At 35.5% G+C, this 27842-nt stretch overlaps 1 protein-coding gene across 5 annotated transcripts; it reads right to left on the reverse strand.

The window, feature by feature from the left end:
- Positions 1 to 2870: 2870 nt before the first annotated feature.
- On the reverse strand, positions 2871 to 27351 carry GKAP1 (G kinase anchoring protein 1). 5 transcript variants are annotated; one of them, XM_062600180.1, is made up of 13 exons: positions 27243 to 27351; positions 26382 to 26415; positions 21870 to 22132; positions 19918 to 20061; positions 13099 to 13176; positions 11508 to 11640; positions 10481 to 10503; positions 9879 to 10031; positions 9376 to 9477; positions 7513 to 7576; positions 5930 to 6000; positions 4917 to 4994; positions 2871 to 3185 (listed from the first exon to the last, which is right to left on the reverse strand). In XM_062600180.1, the coding sequence occupies exons 3-13, from the start codon at positions 22080 to 22082 to the stop codon at positions 3138 to 3140; spliced, it is 1107 nt and encodes a 368-aa protein (XP_062456164.1). In that variant the 5' UTR covers positions 22083 to 22132; positions 26382 to 26415; positions 27243 to 27351; the 3' UTR covers positions 2871 to 3137. The 5 variants fall into 5 exon arrangements, with proteins under 5 accessions (XP_062456164.1, XP_062456165.1, XP_062456167.1 ...); XM_062600181.1 differs by lacking the exon at positions 26382 to 26415; XM_062600183.1 differs by lacking the exon at positions 19918 to 20061.
- Positions 27352 to 27842: the final 491 nt, after the last annotated feature.

A 27842-nucleotide genomic window follows, 5' to 3' on the forward strand; every position in this document is an offset into this window, starting at 1 on the left:
TCCTATCAGTCTTTTAGCATCAAATGCACAGACAGCTTTGAACATCAGAGGCAAATGCACTTTATCCCTTACCCTTTAAATTATCCCAGAACTGCCTTTTTGCCCCGACAGCCTGCCTCATCAGGTGATTCACCACTGTCATCCACTGCAGGGCTGGTGTCACAGGCACCTTATTCAAATTGATGCAGTTGATGTTAAATCAGCAGAGTGCCACACACCAATTTAGAATCCATTAGAAGGTTTGGGAACAGGAACAGAGAGACCTCAGGTTGGTTACCCTCCAAGTAACGTACTTATGAACAGCACTCAAATTCACATGGGCAACTTCCATGCCAACATTACAACTAGTGCCGTGCTGTGGTTGCCGGTCCGACTTCGAGTTTATCTCAGATCTCAACAGCCAGCAGCGTAACAGGACATCCTTGCACCACTTTGAATGGTCTTGTGGCCTGTTTTGCCAGCAGTTTCTAGTGTGTGAGTGGCATTGCACTTCAACACGCTAGACTGCCAGCTCTGCCAAAAATCACAGAAATCCTGTCAGTGTTGGGCACATGAGCATGCTGATTTTCTGCTTGTTCCAGAAATAACATTAAAACTCAGATATAACAAAGGATGAAGAAGACGATTCAGCATCACCTGCTTTGACTGTTTAAGTTTATTTAAGAAACAGTTCCTGTGCTGAAGAATTTAATGTGCATCCATATAGTCTGTAGTAGAGAGCGAGCCAGTTCTCAGCTGAAAATCTTTAGGCTTTCCCATAATGAAGGTTTTCTTCACTGAAATACAAGCTGCAGGCAACAAACAGCTGCTAGGCATGGAAGGTAACCTGAAAGCACTGGTAAGTCCACAATAAGAACAGCCAGAACAGTATTAGTTTTTCACAGAACTGAACATTTATGTAAACGCTCAGCAATTTTTCATATTAACCTTAAAGCATGTTTCATTAAAAGGCAGGATTGGGTTTGTAGTTGCTAGTGGTTTTTGTATCTGCCACCAAGCAAAAGGCAAAGCATTTCAAACACACATGCACACATACATACACTACACACACACGCACACTTATTATTACACTGTCTATTAAGTAGGAAGAAAAAAATTCTTCCATAGAAATGAAAATGCTTCATTTTCCAAATAATTCCAAATAATAATGAAAATTGTTCCTTTTAATGGTTTCTTGTTAAAAGGTACCTCTGAAGAGGAAAATTCTGCCTTCAATCTAATAGTCCTGATTTACTCTGAGTCAACACTAACTTAGCAGTTTTCTTTTCACCTTAATTCTCAACTCTGTCTACATATCTGATTTGCTATTTTTTCCATAGACAGTTGACTTAAAATCAATGCAAGATCATCCTGAATTGGCTAAAAAACAGAAACAAACAAAAAAAATCACCCACCAACCAAATGAAAAATCCAACTGAAAAAAAAGCAAACACACAACTGAAAATAAATTTACAGTGACCAGACCATTTGTATCAAAATCAAAATACTGATTCAAGCCAACTTGAAACAATTTGAGAATATCAATAGAAGGTGTTAGAGTTTAGCTAAACTAGTTAAAATTATACCTTTAGTTAAAATGATGTAATTCTGAAACTACACAAGGTATAATTCCAATAAAATTTATATCCAAGATACCTTTGCTGTAGACTTAACATTCTTTATATTTCTGAACATTAAAAATACAAGCATCTTTCATGTGTTTCTTCATGCATAAGGGAAGAGAAAATGAGTATAAATGTCTACATTCATAGGACCTTAAAAACAAAAAAACCACACATGTTAAGTTTCCCATTGCTGAGCTGCTAGAACAATGGTTAGGAGTCTTATGTTTTAGAGTCAATTTTAAAAGTTTTAAAAGCTGCAAGCTGAAATGTAACTCGATAGACAACAATTATCTTCTACTGTTGATAAGAGTTCATTTGGTGGGTAATACCCTATCTGTAATATAGCAAATAAGCATAATGCTTTGCTAGATCTGAACCAAAGTGCAACATCCCCGTCAGCTCAACAGTAATACCAGTAAACTAAAGTGTTGTCTTATCTTGGGTGGGATTTGGTTTTACTTTCTACAGGACATTAAAGACCTCCATAAAAATAGCCTTGAATTTCTGCTGGTTCTAAACTGGAATCACTCAAAATCTAGAAAAGAATTCACCAGTTTTATTATACTGAGCAGTAAACAGGCAGTTTCCAACCGGACTCTATGGTCTAGCCTTAACTCTACTTTTCATTATTGTTTTGATTGACTGTGCTTTCTTCTGGTATCTGAAGTTTTGTGGTTATATTTAGTCATATCCATCTTAGCATTCTTTTGCATTTCTTTGCCTTTGAGCAAAGAAACCTCAGTTCCCCTTGCTTCAGATTATTTTCTCAAAATTGATTCGTATTACAAATTTCCCATGCTGAAATCAGTATCTGTGCTACTATTTTAACCATCTACTTTAAAGCACTACAATATCTATGCAGTATAAACTCTTCCGACCAAAATAAAAACTTTTCTTCATTCCGGTTTTCTGTCACCTCATCTCTGGCTCTCAGGCTATTTTTTCAGAGCTGAAATATAGGAAGGCTGTTCTTACATGGTAGCTGCATGTACTACCTTGCATATCTTCATGCAGAAACTCACATATATACACATAATGCAGATAAAAGGATAGAGGTGTCCCATGCAGGGAGAGCAAATGATGACTGTTAATATTAACTACAGATTACAACTCAGCCACAAGGGAATGGCTTTGCATAAGCTGCCTCATTTTTTGTTTTGGTTTGGTGAGACTTTCACCATTTGCACACTGATGTATTTGTACCCTGACAGTCATTAAATTAGGTTTTATTAATGAAGAAATTCTAAGAAAGAAAGAATTCAAACATACAAATGGAAGAGTTTTATTGAATGATGAGAAATTAGTTATGGCATTACAACTGAAGTTTTCACTCTGTTGGAATACTAGTTTTCTAATTTTTCTTTAGGAGAAAGTGCAACAAAGCAATTATTCAGAATGTTAGTCAAACTAGTAATTGTTAATTTCTCTTCAAAAACTGCATAGTCGAGCAGTTGTAGAACAAATATATAAATTTTTGCAAAACCCTGAAGGAAGATTTGACATTTTTTGCTTTGAATCTGGTAGCAGAGGAGATCACCTGTACTGGTCAGATTCTGAGTTCCTTTTCCCTTTTTTCCCACCCTGTAAGAGAGAATTAAAAAAATTTTTAGCTATTATGCTAAACATCTGCAGTTATTTTGCATACTAAAATAGTGTGAATTAACAACCTGAATGCAATTTGAACAACTCCTGATTTTTTCTTACGTTAAATTACAGAAGTATAAATTTATATGGGACATAAACCCATCTGAACACCAAATATCAATATGTAAGTGACAGTAATATAGAAAACTGAGATGATACATTTGGGAATAAAAACACTGGTTTATTGCTGCTTCTTTTGTTTTTAATGTACATATATTTGGTTTAGTTTTTTGAAGAGTTTCCTAATGTTTCAAAGCAGTATTCCAATAAAGAAAGTAGGGCTAATAATATTGAAGACAACATAAAAAAGTGGTAGTATGAGAAAAGTTATCCTGAGCAGTCTTGGAGGATTACAGCTGAGAATAGTAACTCAGCAACAATGATCCCTGCAAGGCTAATACAAAAATAAATAAATACAAAATGAGCAGAAGTAATGATTTTTCATTAATTACATTTTTTTTTAACTAAAGCCTTCTCTTTAAACAAAAAGTAGACATTAGCAAAAGAGGGGACTTCATGGAAGAAGGAGCAGGAAGACTGAAATTGAAAGTCTGAACAGTGAAGTAAATGACTGAATTTGACAGTAACAATAGATTTATTTTAGATTTAATTAGCAGTATAAGCACTCAGCTTGTCTATAAGGGACTGACCAAGTACATGTATTCGGGAACTGCTACAAAACAATTTGAAGAAGGAACTTGCTTCAATTGTGGTAAGTAACAAGCAAAAAGGAGAGGAGATAAGTACAGAACATCATACACTAACAGCCAAGAAATTTGATGTAGTCAGAAATCATTTGTTGCTTCAGAAAGAAAAATTATGTCTTAATAAATCAGTTTGCATGAACTTATAGTACTCTAACACAAACAATGTGTTACAACTTGAAACAAGATGATTGGCCAAAGATTACAGGGCTACTTCAGATGTTTCCATTATAAACTACATTTTTTTTCTTGTTGCCATGACATTTTGCATAAGTTAAAGAAAAGTAAGAAAATGTGTCAAATAAGCTGTGCAAAAGTACAAATTCTTATTCTCTGGAGTGCAAATCACTGCACTCTTGAAAACAGAGTACAGTGGTTTACACTCCAGAGAATTAAGAACTTGTACTTCTGGACAGCAAGTAGTATGCTGTTAAAATTCTGTTTTGTGTAGAATTTTAACAGCATACTACTTGCATGAAAGTTAACTGAAATTCACTAACATGAATTGCATTACTGGCCAAGCTGAACCAAACACAATATGCACAGTCAGCAAGATACTGATGTTATCACTCACATTTCAAAAGCATTTGCTCTAGATCTCCTACAAAGATTTAGTACAAATAAGACTAAAATAAAGAACCCAGGAAAAGATCTGTAGCAAAAAAAAAACCCCTAAAGTCTATTGTTAGTTTAGTTACACACAGAACATGAAAGCTGTAGAACATGCTGATCACTTACCAGCATACCAAAAAGTTCTAAAGTACAGAATAGGTGGCAAAGTTCTACTGGCTAAAACTGTGCTTTAGTTTTGCTGCTGTTTTTGCCTAAAATGTAAACTGCTATATATATTTTTTTTAACTTGAAAAAAAATAGAGCTAACAGGTCAGTTTAGAGCACATTACTTTGAGGCAGTTTCAGCTACATTAAGAACAGGCAAATGGACATCTAGAGAAAACAATAATACCTGATATTTTGCTAATTCCGCTTGCAATAATTTCACTTTGGATCGTTCTTGTTCTAATGCAGCATGAAGTGTAGTTACCTAAAAAACATACATACATACATAGAAAGATACAGATTGATAGACAGTTATTTTACAAAATATGCTTCACATCTACAAGTTTACCAATTCAAAATAGTTCTTTGTACTGTGTTAGACACTGTGTTAGACAAACAGGTGATACACGCCAGATTCAAGGAAGGTTACTATTATGATTGTGCATGAATTGAAAGTGCAAGCAAGATACTCCATAATGACTTATTTCCCCAGCAATATTTATTGGTTTGCCTCTATAATGTTATATGAAAGCTACAGAGTCAGAATTTCTTTCAGGTATTAGCCTCTACATACATAAAGTGCTATTCATGTCATGCAGCATTTAGCTGACGTAATGTTATGCAATGCAGATGAGCTATATTACATCACACTCAAAAATTAATAGTGTTCTACACTAATAAGTTTGTGCAAGTTTAGAACTTGGAGAACAGTCACTACAAACCAAAACTAAGCTTAAAAACATAACATGCTCTCTACAGTGGCTTGCTAACAGTCATCCATAAACAGTTTGTAGCTCAATTATGTTGTTAAACCAGCATTTTTCAAACTTAACACTAAGAGGTAAGAAAAGGGAAAGAAGCATTTTCTTCTGCAGTATCTTTCTGAGCTTCCTCCTTTTGGGTTACCAATGGCAGAGGATGGTATTATTAAGGGGCTGTTGAGGACAAGATCCCTTCAGACATGCTGAAGTCTGCTGTCTTTCCAGAAGTAGCTCTAAGGGTATGATGTGAAATTTACGTAATGTATGGCCTCTGACATACTGAGTGCCTGAATAAGGGTGAAATTTAACATATTTTGCTTCTAGCAAGCTTTTGTTTTAGCTTTTTTCCCTTCACTCCTCACTCCCCACCCCCAATTACCTAAATAAATTTTATCTTTGAAATATCCATGACACTTTACATAAAGAAATCCCTGCTTACCTGTAAGGTCAATTCATTTTTGATACTTTGTGATTCATCAACCTGTAGGAGTATTTCTGCTTTGTCTTTCACTAGAGAAAGAAAAAAACTAAGTGTGAGAATTTTTCTAGATTTACAGGTCTTTGTGTGCAACAGTACTAGTGCTATCTTACTATTTTGTTATTTCTTATTAGATCTGCCTTCACTGAGAGAATGAACATTAACTAAAAACAATCATTAGTTACCAGTGCCACTAGCAGTAGCTTTAAAAATTCTGAAGATTAAACTCCAACCTTGTACTAGTTTCCTCCTACTTAACCCTGTAGGCAGCATGGATTTTTGAGACAAACACTATCAACAAATTCCATTGGAAAACTGTATCTTGGCCATTGATCAAGATTTTAGGACTGTAAGCTTCACGTACCAATTCAGTCATGCCTACAGAGACTTAGATTTGTATTAAATATTTAAAATAGAGATGTATTTAAACTTTTTATTTATTTAGTGTCTATGAAACATCCATGGATAAGTTTAAATACTCAAAATACACAAACTGAAATTTTTCAAGGCTCTATTCTGCCATGATCAATATTCCCCTCAAAGTGCAAAATACCTTGAAATATGCAGATTAGATACGGTAAATCCCCCAAATTACTACTTTATGGTACAGTACTATTTGATCAACATAGGGGAAAAAGAAGAAAAAAAAAAAAAAAAAACTCGAGTAAAAACTTCATCACCCCCCTGTTGAAAGGAGACTATTTCATCTCATCTCAGACACTGACCTGAAGCTCCAATAACTAAAAATCTGCAGTGCTCAATCACATTATGAACATTTGAACTGGCTTAGCTGTAGCTTGTTTGTAAATACTTTTTAACAAATCCATTCAGTTCTTTTTTAGCTCAGAATCTGACCCCAAATAAGAAGCCACATTTAGAAGCTAAATTAAGAAACTGAACAGCAAAACCAAGTTTAGCCAAGACATTTAATTTGTCTAGTATTATAGATCTAAATTCATCATGCAAGATCACAGTTATTAAAGGATAACTACGTCTAAGTATAAAGATGCCAGGAAGTTTGACTCCAAGCTCTAAATTATAAAAATTATGAACAGTGTTATAACAGAAGAAAATTATCACAGTAACATACATAAAATTCCCAGTGTTAGCTTAGCTGGACCTATTTATTGTCTGGCAGAATGTTTCCTTAGGTGTAAGATGATGGTTCCAACACTTTAGAGCACAGCAGATATGAAAATCAAACAACTTGCTTGAGGGTCTAAACAGGGAGTACAGTAAGATCAGTCCAGAACAGATCAAGCCACTGGCAAAATAAAGTCTAATTCAAGGACTCATTGTGCCTAAAACATAACTGAATAGCTTAACTTTCAAAGATTGCTATTAAAATTCAACAGATGATTTCATTATATAGTATCAGGAATGCAGTACTTTGTTGTTTATATTCTGTATTTCATTTGAGTCACTGCAAATTAATAGGTTCCTAGTTCCTTATAATTGTTACTCTTTTTTAAAAAAAACTGCTTTGAAAGTGCTTTCCATCTCTTTAAAAGTCTTTCAGGTCTGCCTGTTAAATCTCTACTTACTTTCACCTTCTTGTAGCATCTTCAGAAGTTGTGCGTTTCTTGCTTTTACTTCCTTATACTTTGCCTAGTGTTAAAGAGATTGAATTATTACATATATGCCCTATAAAAGAAGTATTCTGTAAAGCAAAAATGATTAAAATGTTTCAGAGTTGAAAATTATGATTCTGCAGAGAATCCGCTGGGTCTTAATTAAATCACAGCCAATATAATGAATGTACCACTGGAAGAATGGGTTAATCAAAGAGTCTAGAAATTAAGGCAAGCTGAAAAAGACTTACAGCAGGGTAAAATAAAAAGTTATGTCATTGCATTGACAGTGCAAGAACCACCACTGAGATCTGCCTAAAGTATGTAGACCTATTTGCATCAAGGGCTTTATAGTTCCTCCCCTGAAAAATATTTACGCAGCACACAACAATTATAACGTACTTTTTAGATACTGTGTTAGTATAAATGGTTTTGTCATATTACTTGGCAATTAAGACAAGTCTCCTACAGCTCTACAGGTTATTTATTAAAGAATCATGGCTACTGAAAATACAGTTTCTTTTTAACTCTTCTACTCAGAAACCTATTTTCACCAGCTTTAACAGCCTATCTGATGACTACATACTACATAGGGCAGCCTTTGCCTTAATTGGCCACCAATGCCAATTGCAGCCATGTATTTTCACTTGATACTTATTTTTCCTTTCACAAATCTCTTTGCCTAGTTTACTCTTGTTGGCTCTTGAAAGTTCAAATTGAGAAAATATTTTTTTTGTAATAAAGAAGCTACTACTTTTCACTTACACTATTGCCCCAGTCCTTGAGAATAGTTTGATCTTACTCCATGCAGAAAGTTAAGCATTTATTGTATTCTCTAATCCACTGTAAACAGAAAAGGCTACAGTATAGGTCAGTGGAATGCCTAGTTTCTCTACGCCATGGAACACACATACAACACCTCTTTCCCCCCTTGAAAAAACAATCTTTAAGAGAGGACCTTTTCATCTCTAGCATACCAAAACATTTTATAACACTGCATCACCACCACAACCAATGCATGCATGATACAGAGGAATAAGAATGAAATGAAAGGGCATTTTAATAGATGTAGTATATAATAAAGACTCACATTGAAGCACGGCCTTCCATAGCCACTTAAAATTATATTAGGCTCTCTAAACAAGTTTATAAAGTGAAACAGCTCACCAATATCTTTATGCACTGCATTTATTCTATCAAGTGCAATCAAGTGCTAATAGTGACAAATATGAATGGTTTTATACTTCAGAAAATTCAAATTCTAAATGTGCTAGATTTTGAGAGCCAAATCTAGCACACAGTGAAGGCAGCTATTAACAAAGGTCATGCTTTCTCTACAAGGCAAAAATCCTTACAGTATCAAAAATCTTCCCATCAGTCAAACTGCTTAGACTAATTTAAACAAAGTATAAATATCATAATGAAATAAATTAAAGTAATCCCATGGTGCTTCATTACATTTCCTTTATAAACCTTGGTTCCTTATGGAGATTCTACCCTGGTTGCTCTAGATACTATCCAGACAATACTAATAAGGAATGAAAACAAGCACACAACTGAAGACATTCTCCCTAACTAGCCTAGTATACAGCAATAGTGTGATACTTATTAACACAAAAATATTTTTCCTGGTGCATTTCAGTATATGCTGAATGTCATTTTCAACTTTGTTTGCACGTAATAGAAAAGGTTATAACAGAATACAGGACACCATTACTGTTATGCTGCAGCCTTCAAGGACTCCCCTTGTATCTGTCAAAGTACGCACTGCTTTTTTTAAGCACTTCATATAGAGGACTTAATCTTCACTACTTGAAGTTATTATCAGCTACATACCTCCCACTGAGTTATTATATTTTTCAATTGCTGAATTTCTGTATCTTTCTTTTCAAGTTCGAGCTTTAGTCGTTCTGTTTTTCCATCTTTCAAAACACCCTCCTACAAACAAACAAACAGTTCTTAATAACTCAGTCATGTGAATTCTATCCCTTTCCCAAAAAACTTACTCCTGTTATAAAAAAAATAAATTATTGAAATTAAATATGCATATGTGTACTTTGATGCACAGATGCAAAAGGGATGAATAAGAGAGGCAGTAATAAATATTGCTATATTTTGCAGAGCAAAAAAATATTTCAGTTAGGAATGTTTTATGTTAAAAAAATAAAAGCAATTTAAATCTCTCTTCAGATATCTTCAGCAGTTTTTAGAATGCTCTTTTATGATTATTCTTTTTTTTTTTTTTGTGCTTTCTTCTAATAAGGTACTCTCTTATAGTCATTAAAGAACTTTCGTTAGGCACACTTCTTCACTTCAGTGACGACTACTACTGTACATGCCTGGTTGTGTTCAGGAGATGTACAGCTATCTATTCCATTGTAGTTGGTGAGCTGGTCTCTCCTTTTTTCCGTTTTAAGTATTTTGTGAACATCATCTCCCAGCTTATTGAAAAATCCTCCATCATGTAACAAAGACTGTGTAGAACTCAGTTCCTGTCAAAAATAAGCGTTGTAAGTTATTATAAATGTAAGTCAATATTCGGCTGAAAGACAACATGCTTATGGTTGTTAAGGAAAAGCACAAAGTCCAGATATTGTTTTATGTTGTACATCCTGAGAATACTGTGATCTCTACCTGTAGAGTATCTGATCCCAACTGAAAAGTCTAGAAATCAACAGTTAACATTTAGCTGACAATTTGACTACAAATAAGTATTGAATTAGAATTTAATACTTGTACCATGCCTAGTTTGTTTTATTTCAATGTTAACAATTCTTTTCTCTAAGTTTTAGTATTACTAGATCATACCCACAATACAGTACCATTAGCATTTTTTTACCTATTTTACTTCTCTTTTTTGTACTATATCTTTTGCTGAAATAACTATCTTTCAAACAGAGTTATTCTAAGTAGTTAAAAAAAAAAAAAAAAGGAGGCTTACCTCATGTTTTTTAGCAAGGTTATCTGATAAGAGAAAGAAAAAAGATGCCAACATTAAGTTATTCCAATCTTGTACAGCTGGCCATTAAAGCATGGCATTTGCAAAAGTGATGCAAATACTGCAGTCTTTTCCAGCATTAACTCCTATCTCAAAATAACATTAAAAGAGACTAAAGCATTAGAAGAAAAGAACTATAAACTTAGTTTTAAGTCAATCTCTAGATTTGCACCCTTCCTAAATCTTTCAGACTAGTATAATGTGAAGTAGCATTCCATAAGCATATACTTCAGTTAAAATGGAAGGTAATATATATATTTTTTTTAATTCTACTTAGGATTTTATAGCACATCCCACTGTGCATCTGAATGCCTTCTAGTTGCTTCTCAAGAACAACTGTGCTTTCATCCCATTTTTCTCTATTTAGATTCTTTAATAAATATTCTAACATTTAGATAAAAATATCCTTAAAAAAAGAATGTTACCAAATTGCTGTTTTCCTTTTTCAGGTTTTATCTTAATTTCTTCACTAAAATTCAGAATCTCTGCTCTATAGGTGCATGTGAAAATGAGTATAAGAATTTTTATCAACATTTACCCTTTCTAAAGGCCAGCACTATGAAGAAAGGCAAACAATGCCTTGCCAATATACAGGGAACAAAAACCCCTCAACTGTCTGAGAAGCACAGGCCTAGTACAACCCCCTCAAAACACTTCAGAAGAACAGAAGAAAAAAGCTACATTTTGAGTATTTGAGTGTGTCCCCCTCAAAATGCATGAAACTATGTCTTTCTTAACCTCTTCCCTTTTCCTGCTAACATAACTAGTTCATTATTATATAATGAACTTTTAGCTCTTAGACTTAATAGGACACATTAATTCCAACTCATTCAGTGTTTGTTTAAAGATAGTATTAACAGAAAAAAATGGTGAGTTCCAGCATAGGTGGTGTTTTGCTGTTAATGTACACACTATCAGAATTCCAAGTGGGATAGCTCATAAGCAGGTATACTAGTATGATAAGGCATACCTATAGTACTGTCTGACTGAAAATCTTTCAGAGACACAGTAAGAGGTTTGTCTTTTCCTTGCAGGCTCTTTCTTTTCTCTTTTTTATTCATCGACTTTGACTGAGGTGAAGTATTTTCAATGTTTTCATGTTCCTGGAAGAATAAAGTCCCCACTGGTATAATTTTCTTCAATACCCAAATATTTTTTCCTAAAGCTTTATAAAGGAAACAAATAAACAAAAAACAGTGATAATATACTAAAGGAGTTTTTATCCTAAAGAATAATTTGCAGACTTGATTGGTTTAAAGAGTGTAAGGCATCCCTCAGCAACTAAGCATCAGCTTTGTTCTCTGGAGTACTGCTCTTTAGTAAATAGCCCCAAAATTAGCAATCTAACACCCCTTATCATTCACATAAAGTTTTATCCAAAAACTCATAGTCTGAGAATATAAACAGTCAAACACACAAATGCAGAGTGCTATACAATGCAGGTTAACACTTCCTTTAAAAGAGCAGTTCTTCTGTATCTTCATCTTACTCTTAAAATACGCTTGCTTATTCAATAGGAGTCAGACAGCTACTACTACGCAGCAATGCTCTGCCAATCAATCCTACCTCCTACTGAAATCATACAGGCTGGTACACAGTATCCATTTTGGCCCATTAAGCCAAAATAATCTTAAGAAAACATTTATTATATAGAAGGCAAAGAGAGGAAGGAGAAAAGGAATGTTGGTTGTTTATCTATACGCATATATACTGTATATTTAAAAGACACTATATACTTTAAATTGTTCTATGAAACTTACTCTCAAAAAAATCTAGAAAAGATGCTGTTTTTACTACACCTGAAAATAGTCTTCACTTTTAAAAATAGCTTTAACTACAGAAGTCAAAATTTTAACATTGATTTTTTTAAGAATTATGGTATTCCCTGAAACTGAAATATTGCACAAGAATATTTGCACAGAAGTGCACATGTAATTTTTGCTTCTTTATGATGCCTAATTATATTTAACTTTATATATTTTCATAACATATTTCATAGGCTCCTGACTTACTGCAAATAAAAAAATTCCTGTTAAAAGTTCACTTTTCTTCTGAGTGTACTTTTAAAAAACATTTTAGCAACTGATTCTCCAGTGTTCCCTAGGAATTACCCAGAAAATAGCATCATCATCAGCTGAGAGAAAATACAGACAGCTTATTAAAACCAGAAAAAGCATTAGTGAAGATGTGAAAAGATTCAAACACAACTAACATTAAAAGCCTAAAGAAAAGTCAGTGCTTTGATTCCCTGTCTCACCAGTGCGCCAGATTTCTTCTAAGAAAGTATAGACAGGATCCCTTGTAGTACTTCCAAAATTTCAATGTCTTATATGTCAGAAGATTGAAAAGGTTGAACTAACATTCCACCTTTATGTTTATTTAAAAATACAACATTATTATACACAGTTTCTTTCAAATCTAGTATTTCTTTGAACTCTTAAGCATTTGAACAGTAAGCAAACAATTTACACAGAAGTAGTGTTACTCTTCCCAGGTGATTCATTTTTAACTTCAAGCCTTACAGCTTGAATGCCTTACACCAGGATGAATCCCACAAATACCTTTTTGTGCTCTTCATATTCCAGTTTGCTTAGCAGCAGTGCTTTTTCAAGATCTGCTTCAAACATTTCAGATGTCAGCTGAAGAAAATTAACATATTCCTTGTGACAAAGTTGTTAAAAGAAGGCAACTAAACCACTAAAACCACATTAAAATTTCATTTTCAATATACGTATCACTACAGTTGTCCAAAAGCTTGATATGTGACATACAACATTAGCAATTAATATACCTATTTTCACCATAAGTAATAAAACACTTTGCTTCAGAAAACTGTGGCATGTAATTGTAGTTGTGTTCATTTTAATTTCAACACAGTTACCATTTTCAAAATTTGTTTATATGAGATCTTTTTAAAACTGATTTTGTTTTTTTTTGTTTCAGAAAAAAGACAAGAGGATGTTAAAAGTATGAAAACTGTCATTGTAAGAGGATCACTAAGAAGCCAAAGAGCTCTCCTATTGCAAAGGAAAGATTAACTAAGCTACTAAGACAAAGTCTTAGCAAGCCAAGCATGTCTGAATAGCATTTGCTCTTTCATTTCTGAGAAAATGAGAAGTATATGAGTTTCCTTCACAGGCAGAAAGGAAAACTGAAACTTCCTAAGTGTGAGGTATAAGGAAGTGAGAGAACTAGAAACAAAATCACATGGATGAAGGACAGGATACCTGATCTTTGTGTTACAGAAAGATAACAAAAGTGTGGGCAAGGTGAGCTTCTACTCAGTAAAAGATTGAAGTATTGAAAATGAGAATCAATCTATCAGCAACAGTTCAATGGGATCAAAAGCAGGAATTTACTGGAGGCAAATGCTGAGGTTGAGATACAGAATTAGATAGCGCATAACATAAATAAACAAACTGGTAATGACCTATGCTATTGCATACAGTAAGTAAACCAACGTGAAGCCGTTTTGAATGTAAACTCTAGGCCTTTGAGAACTACTCTTTTAATGATCTCTTCAGTCTTCAGTGCGATGTACTGCCAAATGGAAGCATTATTCTTCATCGTAGTTCTGTTTCATGTCCATAACTGAAATATTATCTAGAAAAATAATTACCTTTAACATCACTTTCTTGTTCTTTGAATTTCAAAGTAAAATTCAATTAAGTACCTGTTATTCATTCCAGAATAAACTATAATAGCTTTTAAATCAAATAAATAGCTTAACTGGCCTTAGCATACTTCGATCCAGGTTAGCTAAGTGACATATACTAGTGACACAGACTTTTCTGTCCATAGGAACCATGCTCGGAAACACTTAGGAGTTTTCATATGCCTTACATATGCATAGAAATGACTTATTACGTTATCTAAAAGCACAGACATTGAATAAATTACTACAAATAACAATCCATGTGATCAGTCTTGCATAAAGAAAAACCAAAGAGTGGTCCCAGGTTCTGTTATGGTAGTTTGCTTTTCTTTTTTATTTTTTGAAGTTGGGGGAAAAGAGACAGTGAGAGAGAGGGAACCAGTCATCTCTTTTTGATCCATTATTTTAAACACAGTAAAACACTACTCTCCACACAAGCTGTGACAAGATTTCTTGTAGGGGCTTGAGGGGCTATTATTTCTAGCCTTGAGTAGTTTGCAGCTCAAGTCTAGTACCAATTACTGAATCAAATCTGACTACGATACTTATCTATCAAAAGTTAAGACATATCTGCTGCATTGAAAAGCTCAATATAAGCACAAAAAAGGAGAGAACGGAGATAGAAAAAAGCAAAAGATTATATAAAAAAATACAAACAAATACAGTAAGCTTTCATAGAAGAAGAACTTAGGATTTTTGTCTTTATATGTTACAAATAATTTAGCAAGCAAGATCCCAAATAATTACTAAGAATTAGTGCTATAACAATACTGTTATGAAAATTAAACAATTTCACACATAAAAAGGCCTTCCAAGATCTCCAATACAATAACATATTTACTATAATTTATTTATCTAACAGTCATTCAACTCAGGGCAGGACTGGGAGTCTGATCAGAATCACAGAATCGGTAAGGTTGGAAGGGACCACTGGAGATCATCTAGTCCAGCCTCCCTTCTCAAGCAGGTTCACCTAGAGCATGTTAGACTTCCAGGCGGGTTTTGGATCTCTCCAGAGAAGGAGACACCACAACCTCTATGTGCAACCTGTTCCAGTGCTCTGTCACACTCACAGTGAAGAAGTTCTTCCTTATATTCAGGTGGAACTTCCTGTGGTTCAGTTTGTGCTCGTTGCCTCTTGTTCTGTTGCTTGGCACCACTGAAAAGAGACCAGCCTCATCCTCTTGACACCCTCCCTTAAAATATTTATAGACATTGATAAGATCCCCTCTTAGGCTTCTCTTCTCCAGGCTAAACAGGTCCAGCTCTTGCAGCCTTAAGAACTCAGAAGAACCATTGAGCTGCTTAACCCTCAGTGCTATCAAAGCCAAGCATCCCCATCAGGTTTCCTAAGCACATTCAGTTCCACTGCTCTGCAGAACTGTCTCGGATAGACATCTACAGTCCACTATCTCTTAGACATCTCACTATCACTTAAACCTATCCAGAACGTAGCAACCACAGGTTCCTTTGCTTACATACGTTGTAGCTGGGTGGCTGGGTGGGGCTGGGGGTGCAAACCCAACAAACAAATTCAGAGTGGACCTGATACTCTGTAGCAGGTTGAGATCCATGCACAAAGCTCTTGCAGTGACTCTCTCAGTAGTATTGCTGAAGGAAGAGGGGTATTATCCAGCTTAATTATATAATAGCTCTGTAGTTAAGACAGATATTAGAAATCCTTTACAAATGAAGTGCCAGACCACACTTCTCTTTATAAATTTGAAAAGTAAAAATGCCAACAGGAACTCCGCATGAACTGGAGATGCTCTCTGTATAGCCAGATTTTGTGCAAGCAAAGAGTTACTGTTTCTCGCTTATTAAATATCACCCTGCCCTACAGTATACCAGAAAAAATATAGCTCCTCAGCATCAATACTGTATTACTGAACCAGGAAGTGAGAGACGAGGATTTCAAGCCTCCCAAATTTGAAGAATTCAAACCTACACCTCTTTTCTCAGATAAGCATGCGTAAGTTGCAGTTTGAACCCTCCCACAGATCAGTTTCTCCAATTCAGATAAAAAGATGCTTTTTATCTCACAGGCCAGTCAACATGACTTGAGTAAAAAACAGGGAGATCAAGATGCAATTAGAAGTACTGATCAACATTTGACTCGACCTTAACCAAACCATAGTACTCAAGACACAAGTAAGCCTTTATTAAAAAAACAAAAACAAACAACCCTCACTCTTAGATGTGGAATATGCCATCTTTGGAAGTTCTTAAATCTGTTGAACCTAGTTTACAGCTGGTCCCCACTTTCCCCCTAACACAGCTCATACTAATTATAAGCTTCCAATGCTCTTCATCTTCATAGAGTACCTCACCTCTTCTAAGTTATAATTACTATCTCTTATTTTTAACAGAATAGTGCTATAGTGAGACTTAAAAGTTATTTAACAATTTCTCCTTTAATGTATTTCACATCAACATAAGCACTGGCTCTCATTGCCTCCCTTTTTTTCTCTGCATCTGTCTTTAACACAACAGCTTGGTCTTAATTGTATAAAATTTATATTACTTTAACAGTGGTAATGATGTAATAAGCCTGTATATAAGCAACTGATGATAAAAGCTTTAACACCCTGCAAGTGAAGCTTTATTCTCCAGCAAAATTCAAGATTCCGTGGGGTGAAAGGTACAGGACCTCACTGATAAATGGCTAGCAACACTTGAATAGGGTAACAGTGACTATGCCTAGGTGTATAATGCAAATCCCTCAATAATAATAACAGCTTTAAAGGCACAGAATGGTGCAGACACAAATAACCCTTCAGTTTGATGCTCTCAGCACACTCACAGGGGAAGAGTAAAGCTTGGAGTATTTCAAGCTGAGGATGAGTATCCGAGATTTGATGTCAAGTTGTCACTAAGCGACACAGAATCTAGATGTGCTCTCCCCATGCCCTTCTCCTCTTGGCTTGCTTAGAGGAGGCTACAGAATGGATCATGTTTTGAACAAGTTTGTGCTCCTGTGGTGGAAAAAACTATCCACAGCCCTCAGTAATTATCAATTCTGAGTCCCTTTGCTCAGTTTGACTGGATAGACTCAGCAGATAGACTGACTCAGAAGACTTGCCTTTTTGGCAAATTTTTTGCTTCACTCATTACTATATAGAGAGCATGAGTGTCCAACACTGATACCTTGCATATGTAAACAAATTTACCTTAATCACAATTCTTTAAATTTGAGTTATCAACAGGTTCTTGAAATTATACTCCTAAAAAAAATGTAACTAGTAAGTAATAATTTCACACAAGTGATGCACAAATTCTGTAACTTGTTACTTCAAAAAAGTAACATTGACTGCACCTTCTGAAATTAAACTATTATGATAAAATTTGGGAAACAATATTCTGAACAAAAACCTATTTCTAAACCTGTTGATTACAATATTAAATAGATGTAACAAAGCACAGCGGCAGATATTGACTCAGAAGTTTCCTGTGACTTTTATTTTCTAATGTTTATTTCAGTAGGAATCCCTGATTGTTTTGTCAGTGGGGTGGAAGGTGAGGGAAAAAACAACAACAACAAAAAACAATGAAGACTCACAGGATTTTTATCAGCCTCTGTCATAGCCTAAAAATGTGTATGTTGTAATTAAACAATTCTTCACCATTTTCACTCTAGGGTCCGTCTTCCTCATATAAGGAAAACGGAGCCAATTCAATGCCTATCAGTGCTGCAATACATCAGCAGCAGTGACTAATGATGAAATAAAGTAAGAGTTTATAAAGAAAATCTTTTGATTATACTTATTGTACCAAGAATATCTTAGAGACACTCACTCCATTGGATGCACTTTGAACTATGGCAAAATTTTGATTGCTGTTCTAAGATAATAATATAGAAATAGCAGTATTTTTTCTGTACAGATTCCAATATTCACATTTTTTAAAAAACTTTCTGGATAAAGTTAAAAAAAAATTAAAGCCATTTGCAGGACTTCTAGTAACTCTGAAGTCTAAAACACAATGTTTTTAAACAGAGTCAATTATGAACCAAAAAAAAAATTCGCTTAGTAACTTCTATGGTTGCCTCAAAGCTTAAAGTATAGAAGTCATACCAACAACTCAAAGAGTTTAATTGCTTTGTGTTTATGCAATATTAACACCGCAGCCTAACAGTGATCACGCCAATGTCAACCATTTCACTAAACTTTTATTCTAATAAAATAAAAGTCAACAAAGTACTTGTTGGGAGAATATTTACAATCCATACTGTAACTCCATTCATTACGCTCAGTCCACTGTGATTGCAGAAAGCTGTTTGAAGTGTAGCTGTGCTATAAAACAGTCTGTGCTCCAACCTCAAGAGTGATGACAGCATTTGGCTACTCCCTTCTCCTCAGAAAAAGGGACAGAAAATGTCTTCAAGATTACAACTGTCATAGGTTACAGCTATGATACTGCTCTGAAGTTATTTTTACAATGAAAGAATCCCAAGGAGACTTTAACAGGAGGATAGCCTGTATGTCAGCAAAATACAAATAAGTAAGCATCAACCGTTTCATAACTGAGTTTGCTTTGTCTGATCATTTCACCATCCAATGTTGGGAAGTGTTCGTATCACATGAAAAAGTCTGTAGAAAGTTAAATACTTTGAAAGGGAACTTCAAGTGTACCAGAATAACCAAAACTGTATTATCCATAGTGAATTCTGAAACCAGTAATATTAAAAATCCCCACACAAATCTGTGTAACAAAATCATTTAAAAGGAACCTGAAAAAGAAGTGTAGTGAAAGATTTCTTTAAGCACTATGCAGTAATTGCACTAAAACAAATTATTAATCCATGCTCATTATTTCTATCTAAAGTAGCCAAAGTACTGCAAACAAGCCAAAACATTCATATACAGCATCATACAGGAAAACCACTATATGGTCTTCAGCAATACAGTGTTTTAAATGTTCCTTTTTGATGCAGTCAAGATGGAAAGTGGTTAGTATTCTACTAATGTAAGTATTCTTCCTAACTGACATCATAGTAACAGCGTGAACTATTGTATAAGGTTAAGGCAAAAATTATTCTACTGTTTTGGATCAAGTGTATTTCTCATGCAATTTCCGTTTGTGGTAGCTTTGGCAAGCAGGCACTCAGTAAAAACAGGGTATTAGCTTTCATACAGGCATAGGCAATCTGTTTTATCTCTGCCCCGTTCTTTAATTGTTAATGAACTCTAATGGTGATTAGCAAAAATAGGTTCCAGGAAGAAAAACAGAGGTTCTCATACTGAAAGACAGGTCTACCCTTGTCTCCAAAACAATGGTCAACATTTAAAGTCGACATGATCTTGACTATCTAGAAAAGAACTAGTTACTGCATTCCTAATAGAACTTAAAAAAACTGATTTACTATGGGTCTGTACTGTATATCCACACATCGTTCCACCAAGATTCTCAGTTTCTCTCCCATTACAGCCCTTCAATATCCCCCTGAGCAATATTTCATCTTTTCTCCAAATCATCCAAATGCCCTTTACCATACTCCAAATTTCACATTCCAGTTATGAGATATGCAAGATGCTTCATGTACTGGCTCTAAGCTACCAATATACTGAACAGCCACTCAACGGACTTGACAGAAGAGGTGATCCAAATTTCCAGTGAAACATTTCCTTCCATGTGACAGTACTTTGTTTCTTTTTTTTCAGAGACTTAACACTATAAGGTAACATATTTCAGGAAAACCAAACAAAGGCAACACAGTAAGCTGCACCTGCTCATCTCTTTGTCTCCATTCTTGCCAGTTTTCTTCCTGAGAGTCCTTCTGCATTGTGCTGTGCAATGTTTGTTCATGCTGAGATAGATAGCTTCCATGGGAGGATTTCTGAGGAATCTTTTTAAAAGCAAGATTTCTGAGCTGAGAAACAAAATAAGCTATTTTTAACACTAATCAGAATATTGAGGAATATACAGTAATAGTTTTAATGGACTAGCAAGGATATGTATATTTCCATACGTGTCTGAATAAGTGTACTTTATCTTATTCTGTAGTTTAGGCTACATTTTTGTTTAGTCAGATATGGTACACACCAGAGGGTGAAATTTCTTTTGGATCCTAACCGTGGATCAAAAATGCAAGAGCCACATAACATAAAGCAGTTAAATAGCACACACATATTGCCAGCTGAAAATCCTTTGAACAAATCTTAAGAGGTAACTCTGTCCTACAGATTTCATGTTGGATCAGGTACTATCCATCTTCCTTCAGATGGCATACAGCATAAAACATTCATATAAAATTCATTAAGTTCCCTTTGAAGAAATGCAGTTGTGTTCACACCTGACCTAAATTAAATGTAATGCCAAATAAGAATTTATTTGCCACAGATAGGGCATGGATGATCATAACAACTAGAGGATTAGGTTAAAAAAAATGAATACACAGCAGCATAGACAATCCTTAAAGTTTGTCAAAAATCCAAAGTCAGTCACATTTTTAACTACAAACCTGCAGTAGAATTACCTCTTAGCTGCTGCACTACAGGGATACAACGGTGTCATCTTTAGAATATCTTATATAATTTTAAAATTAATAGTGAACAGGTAACCTTCAAATTTTGCAGCTCAGAATGAAAGACATTTACTGCTCAAACAAGCTGATATTCTAATCCTAACATTAAGTGAAAATAAAAGACGTGCACAATCCAGTATCAGCTTAAGAGTCAGGAATCTCCTTAACATAAAGTCTACTGGAGGGAAGAAAAACTATTATCAGATGCTTCAGAAGTGAAACCAAGTACAGCAGTAGCAATATTATCCTTAATGTGTATTTACAATGTGTCACAGCCATTTCTGAAAAAGCTTAAATCAAAGAAGAGCAAAGCCATTCTTAAAAAAAGAAGAAAGAAAGAAAGAAAGAAAAGTAGTAACACATATACTTTACTTAACTACTAGCATTCCATAAAGATTTTAACCTTAGGACACAGTAAATATATATATATAATTTTTAAATATAGTCAACTACATAACAAGAACTGCATAGTTTCAGCAGAGTTCTCAGGTAGTAGTTGTCAAAGCGAGTAGCTTATGGTTCATCTACCAACAATTTTGAAACAATTCGTGCAGTCTCACTTCTAATTTCCATTTAACATTAGGCTTAACAATCCAAACACTAGAGAAACACTATGGCCATCACCCAAAATTCAGAAAAGAAAAAAGGAAAAAAAAGTGGTGTGGCTCTAATCAATTCAGGGGCTGGAGTGAAGGCCAAGACTGAGAAGTAAAACTTAGCCAGCCAGTTTTTAAAGCTTTTCAGACAGAATAGGTAGGAATAGCTATCTGCTAAAAAGAAGAAAAAGGTACTTCAAACTACCTTTTAATTTTAACATACTGGCTGTTCAAGCAGGCAACTAAAGCTGATTACCTACAAAACACTGAAAACAAGTTGCTCCGCAGCAATCGCTTTTAATAAATATTATTTCCTTCATCAGTTATTAACTATTGATGTCAGCTAATCAATAAATAAAAAGTAAAAACTAGCAGATTATTCTCACTATCAAAGTATTATTAAATAGAAAGTATCATACATTTACATAACAAACTTTTAATAAAACTACAGATAATCTGAAATGTCTGTAATTAAAAAGATAGAAAAAGAACAGTGTCCCCCTCACACTATTTAATGGATAACAATCTTACCCACTATGGAAAATACAGTCTCTTTACCTCATTAGCTTCACTCTGCTGCTGTTCTTTCTTTTTTCTTCTTTTCTCTCGTTTCTTCTCATTTGTAGAACATCTCCCTCCTGAAGCTTGAGATTTACCAGCACCTTGGCTGCTTCTGCCTTTTCCAGGCTCTGAATCAGTATCACTGTCTAGTTGTAGCAAAGCAAAACGAGATGCAGTGGTAGGAACTGAACTGATTACAGCAGATGCCATTGCAAGTCCAAAATTCTACTGAAATGACTTCTTTTTAATGATTAGGTTTCCTGGAAAAGTAACACAGAAATAAAAATGAAAACATTGTTTGACCACATTGGCTTCCACTTTCTGGAGAACAGGAAAAAGAATATATTGAATAGTGCTCCAAAACCATTTCAGATGCAGTCTTTGGAGCCTGACAAACACATGATTTGAGAAGGAAAGCAAGTAGATATTATGCAGAGACAAGCTTATGACAAAGATGAACAGTTTCAGGTAAACAGCCTTATTTTTAAAAAAACTTTTACAAATAAAATCTTTTATTATTATTTTTTTTAATCAACAAGTGTTTTTCTCCACAGGAAAGTAAACCCAGCATTCTGGCTGGTACTTTTCTTGAATATTCAGCACCTATTCTTGGGACAAAATACAGAGGGTGTTGAAGGGACTGAGGACTAGGAATTCATTTATTGTGCTTTCAGTTACAGTAAGCAATATCCATATCCCTGTGACAAAGTTCCAAAACTAGAGCCATTTATGTGGGATAAAAGCAAAATCTTTGGCATAGGAATATTTGTTAAATTACAATTTTTCCATCTAGAGTTTAATTACTTAGGAGAAAGGACTGAAAATGATGACATTTCAACTGAGTACAAATTTCATTAAAAATGTTGATCTATTAGGGTTAAGAGGTATACTCACTAATGCATACTTTTTGAAACTGCTTTTTGAAAGGCATATTTACAATTTGATAATTGTAAGCATGATGAGTTCAATGTCTTCTCGAATGGTTTATGAAAAATATTGTTTTTTACTTACTCTTACAGAATATGAGAATCTAACAAAGTTTCAAAAAAAATTTTTTTAAGCACTCAATTCTAGACTTTCTCAAGGACAAGCTTGTAGATGCTCTAATAATACTCAGATATATAGATAGAAAACAATAGTGTTACAGTGACCATTATCCAAAAGAATTATTAAAAAGGAATATTACATTTCACCTTGCAGAGATGAAAGAAAACCAGCAAGTAAACTAATGCTGCTCTACGGAAGTTTACAGAGGACAGGTTATTGCAAACAGCATTCTTACCACAGAAGATACCTAACTGTATTTCTTTCCAAAAAAGAAAATAAAGCTGAAAACAAATTTTGCATCAAAGTGTGAATCCATCTGGTAACTCAGACTCTCTGATAATACCATGGCCAGGTATGTAGGAAAGACAAGTCAATAACACCTAGAACATCACAAATACTTGTTATTCTCTCTAAATGATGAGAGAGCAGGGTAAGTTTGGGTTTTATTTTTTTAAATACATTTTAATATGCAAGAACTCTGCAGTTAGCGTGCCTAGGAGCTTAGTTACTGTTGGCAGAAATGTTGTACTCTTACTGCTCTGGAACACACAGTAATTGAAACCTGAAACTCAGAAAACAAGTTAAAGATACTTCTTCCCAGAGAGGAGGGAAGATTTAAAAAAAGGCCTTACAATACTGGATATTGCTTTTGGCAATTCAATTCCTGACTTATGCTTGCTTATACAGAATTAAAAAGAGATAACAACAACCTTGAAGATGAAATTAAAAATATCTAAGATTATAAGTGTTTTCAGTTAAGTCTAAAAGAACTGTTAATATTGCTATTGTAGGACATTTCAAAACAACTGTTCATATTATAGTAGGATCTAATTATTCCACTTCTGCACTTCTCCACCTAAAAGTGGATCTAATGTTTCAGGGAGGCTTATCGCATCTATAATTTTGGTAGACTTTACTAAGTACCTCTCTTTAATATTTCAGTTCTAAAATTTGACTTTTTCCTCTCAGAACCAATTGACTGACAAGTCAAAGCTTTCAGATGAATAAAGATGCTTCCTAGTCCTTTATATGATCTTTTTCCTTAAATAGGGAATTAAAAATAATTTTGTTCTTTATTGTTATAGATACAAACAATCTTAGAAAACTAAAGTGTTGATATATTTGAGCTTAAAATACTAAAACTATGTTTAAAGATGCTTTTTGTTCACAAGCAGGGGGGTAAGGGTGGGAAAGAAGATATGTTCAAATACCAGAAGAGATTTTGTAATTCTGCAGATCAAACTACGATCTGAAAAATACCATTTTCAAGTAAGAGTTTGGCAATCTGAGAAATTTTGTGAGCTGATAATGGTCTGTTGGACAAAGCATACCCGTGTAAATATAACACAGTTCCTCTTCTCATTATAGTGTATAGGGAAAGAAAAAACTGCAAGAGGCATAATAAGAAATAAAACAAGTTTATGACACTTAAATAGCTCATTAATACCTCAAGGAAAAGAGAAACCAATATTTGAAGTTATTTCTATTTCTGTTGTGCATTAGTACTACTTGTACTCTTCCAAGCAGAGTTTTTCTTATATATCAAGAAAGTAACCACCCTTCATTTCCATGTTAAGGAAAAGATTATTAAAGAATGGACTTCAAAACTGCAACATTATTATGGTATTGATACACAGGTGGCACCAATTTATGACCTAGTTTCAAAACTTTCTGCTTGCAGATCATTAAACTGTCTGTGCAGCCCACTTCAAATTATAAGGTTTGGAAACACTTCCATAGCCCAAAAGTTAATATTATGAAAATTCGTATATAATCAGTGTAAGATAAGCATTATACATACTTACAATACAATTTCAAGGCAACAATAAATGCATTTGTTATCTTGGATTGCAAGTAGGAAATTTTTACAGCTTTACTAGTTTATAGGTTACATTCTTCTGTAAATCATGTCAAATTACTACATAAATGGATTATGTTCAAATCTTAAACTATAAATGGATTATTTTCAAATTTTAAAACAAAAGCTTATTCCAAGTTAGTTCCATTTATGATACATTTTATCTACTACTTTAGCATAACTGATACAGCGATTTATAAGCACAGCAAAGCACTTACTCTACTTTAAGTCCTTGGTAAACAAGGAAACATATTTAGAAAGTTAAAATATGACATGGTAATAATAATAATAATAATAATAATAAAAAGGTATCTTTTTAAATTTCAGTTCCCTAAAGCATACTGGGTATATTTCAGAAACATAAGATAGGTCAATACCCTGAAGAGCTTCAATCTAATTTTAGACATGATGTAACAAGGATTACAGTAATAAAAGTAACATACTCACATGGTGTTAAGGTAACTTGATTTTGTATCAGTTATATACACGAACTCACATGCTGCAGCTAATACAGCTTTTGAAACACTGAAGTTATAAAAGTTAAGCTGTTCTGTAAACCATTCAACATACACACGAAGAAGTTAATACGTACTCACAAACTTACTTTGTTTGAGCACCAGTAGCTTCCCAGGCTGTGATAAGCTTTGCACATATGCATGAGTTGGCATTTAACTGTTTGGCAAGTGTTCAAATACCACAAAGTGGACTGAACAGCACTAGAAACCTCTAGTCTAATGTTAGTAGTGCACTTTTAAGAATCTGTGGAATAACTGGTTGGCTCTACACATGGTGCTTTACTTTTTCAAGGGGAACATGCTGACAGGCCCAAAATACAAGCCATTTTCACTTCCATCTTCAAAGAAATTCTAATAGAAACATAAAAATTTCAAAAACTTGGAAAATACGATATGGTCATGCTAACACTACTTCCTACATAAAATCCAATTGTTTCAAGAAGTAAAAATACATACTTACGATAATGTATGCTCACTATATATGCTTAGTGAGCACCTGACATTGTGAAAAATTTCAATGTTTATTTATACACCTGAAATAATACTAACATAAACAACAGACTTAAAAACAAACAAATAAGCAAACAATAAACATAACAAAGGAATATCTCCCTTCTCTACTGAGAACTCCAAGAGTCTCTGCATGAAACAGCGATTTTTGTCTATCTGTGCACTTATCACAGCAAATGCACTCTACCTTTCCTTATCAGTGCATTTACAGGAAGCTTCAATCCTCAGATTGTTTGATCAGCTTTCTCCCTTTAAATTGTCTTTGTTTTATGCCATTTGATCAGAGGCCATAAGGCTGCATTAAACCAAGCCAAATCCTTAGAACTACTGAAACAGAGTCTGTAAAGAGAGAAGAATAAAACTCTAAATAATAAACCATTTAAGAAGAGATGCACCACTAGCACATATGACAAGAAAAAAAAATCATACAATTTGAATAGGAAGTATGTCATTGCTGTACTTTGGGAAACTGTTTTTGAGGAAGAACTTTTGTTAAAAGCATTTTAAAAATCCTGGGTCAAAATGCAAAGCAACCAGATCTTTAACAAACTTTAATAAGCTTGCTCATGCAATACTCACTGACACTTCAGCCTCTTTTGCACTCCTTACCCTCCTCAAAAAGGAAAGTTGAAGAAAATTAGTTAAGTTTTAAAGTTCAAAACTTTTACCTAACAAACTTTGAAAGTACAGTAATATAAAAGAAGAATATCAATGGTCTTAGAAACCAACACACAACAGTAATTTCAAATAAATGAATATGACATCAGTCAGTAAACACTATACCCTGGTTAAATCTCAAGTTCTAACCATAGTCAGTATTTTTACTGTAACCGAGTTCTTTGAATTAGCACCCTCTCTCCAACATACACAAAGAGAAGCAGCAAGCCGCTTTTATGCCATGGAAGATAAAAACGGTTAGAAAATTACTTCTGGGAAAAGGCTCCTGTATTCTAAAACCAAGAAAACACCACCACAAGGAGCATCACGCACAAGGTAAGACCCTGCCCTGGTACATACACGCTGACACAAACCCCAAGACATTTGTTGCCTTCGTAACGGTTAAGAGAACAGTGACTCTGCAGACGCTTCGAGGCAAGGACAGTGTAAGAGAAGACGCAAGAAAATTAAATTAAGAAAGTGAAGGCAGAGCGCCAGGAAGCCTCCCGGGGGCTCCAGCTGCGCTCCAGCGAGCAAGCGGCGAGAGCTGGCTGCCGGGGGCTTTAAACGCGGCCCGAGCACTGCCCTCCTGCACCGCCCGGCTCCCGGCTCCGGGGCAAGCCCCCTTCCCCGTCACCACAGGCCACCCCGCGGGCAGGGCAGGGCACGGCGGCGCGGACGCCCGGCCACCGCCTAGCACCGGCCGGCCGGCCACCGCCGCAGCAGGGGCAGCGCGGGGCAGTGCGGAGGCGGCGGGCGCGCCAGGGCCCGCGGGACACTCACTGGGGCGGCGCCGGCGGCGGGCGAGGGGCAGCGGGCCGGCCGCTGCCCCGGGCGGGCGGTTATAACGGTCGGAGTCGGAGCCGAACTCGGGCGCGGCGCCGCACCGCGCCGCGGCGGGCGGGGGGGCGCTGTGGGGCGCGCTACGGCACCGCCTCGCGCGCGCGTTTGTTTGTTTACCTCGCCCGCTGGTTGGCTGCGCCGACGTCACAACGGCGTTACGGCCGAAGCCGAGCCGCGGCCGGCCGATACGGGCACCTGCCTGGACCAAAATGACTAAGGGCGCGGGCGGGCGGTGGAGAAGGGCGGAGCTGTGCGAGGTGCCACGCCCGTTCCCAGCATGCACCGCGGCCGCCTGCCTCCGGCGCCATTTCGGGGGTCGAGGCTGGCGGCGTGACGGCTGCTCCTCGGGCTGGGAATTTACATCAGGCACAAAACCAACCTTCCTCCCTCAGGCCCTCTGGGTCTGGCTTTGCCTCCTGTCACCTGGGCACATCCCCTTTCAAGATGTTTTTGCTTGAGTGCCCAGCCCTCTCCAGCCAGGGCCTTGGGGCTGTGGTAACTCAGGAGCTCTGCCTCAGGAAATACACACAGCACAAAATG

This window comes from Rhea pennata, chromosome Z, assembly GCF_028389875.1.
Source record: "Rhea pennata isolate bPtePen1 chromosome Z, bPtePen1.pri, whole genome shotgun sequence".
NCBI classification, from domain to species: Eukaryota; Metazoa; Chordata; class Aves; order Rheiformes; family Rheidae; genus Rhea; species Rhea pennata.

Excerpts from the sequence above, each read along its gene's own strand:
- GKAP1 (XM_062600181.1), bottom strand. The coding sequence starts at position 22,082 with ATGGCATCTGCTGTAATCAGTTCAGTTCCTACCACTGCATCTCGTTTT. Across the intron at positions 20,062-21,869 it reads AGCAGAGTGAAGCTAATGAG|CTCAGAAATCTTGCTTTTAA; the intron begins GTAAAGAGACTG and ends TTTGTTTCTCAG. Across the intron at positions 4,995-5,929 it reads AAAATGAATTGACCTTACAG|GTAACTACACTTCATGCTGC; the intron begins GTAAGCAGGGAT and ends TATGTTTTTTAG.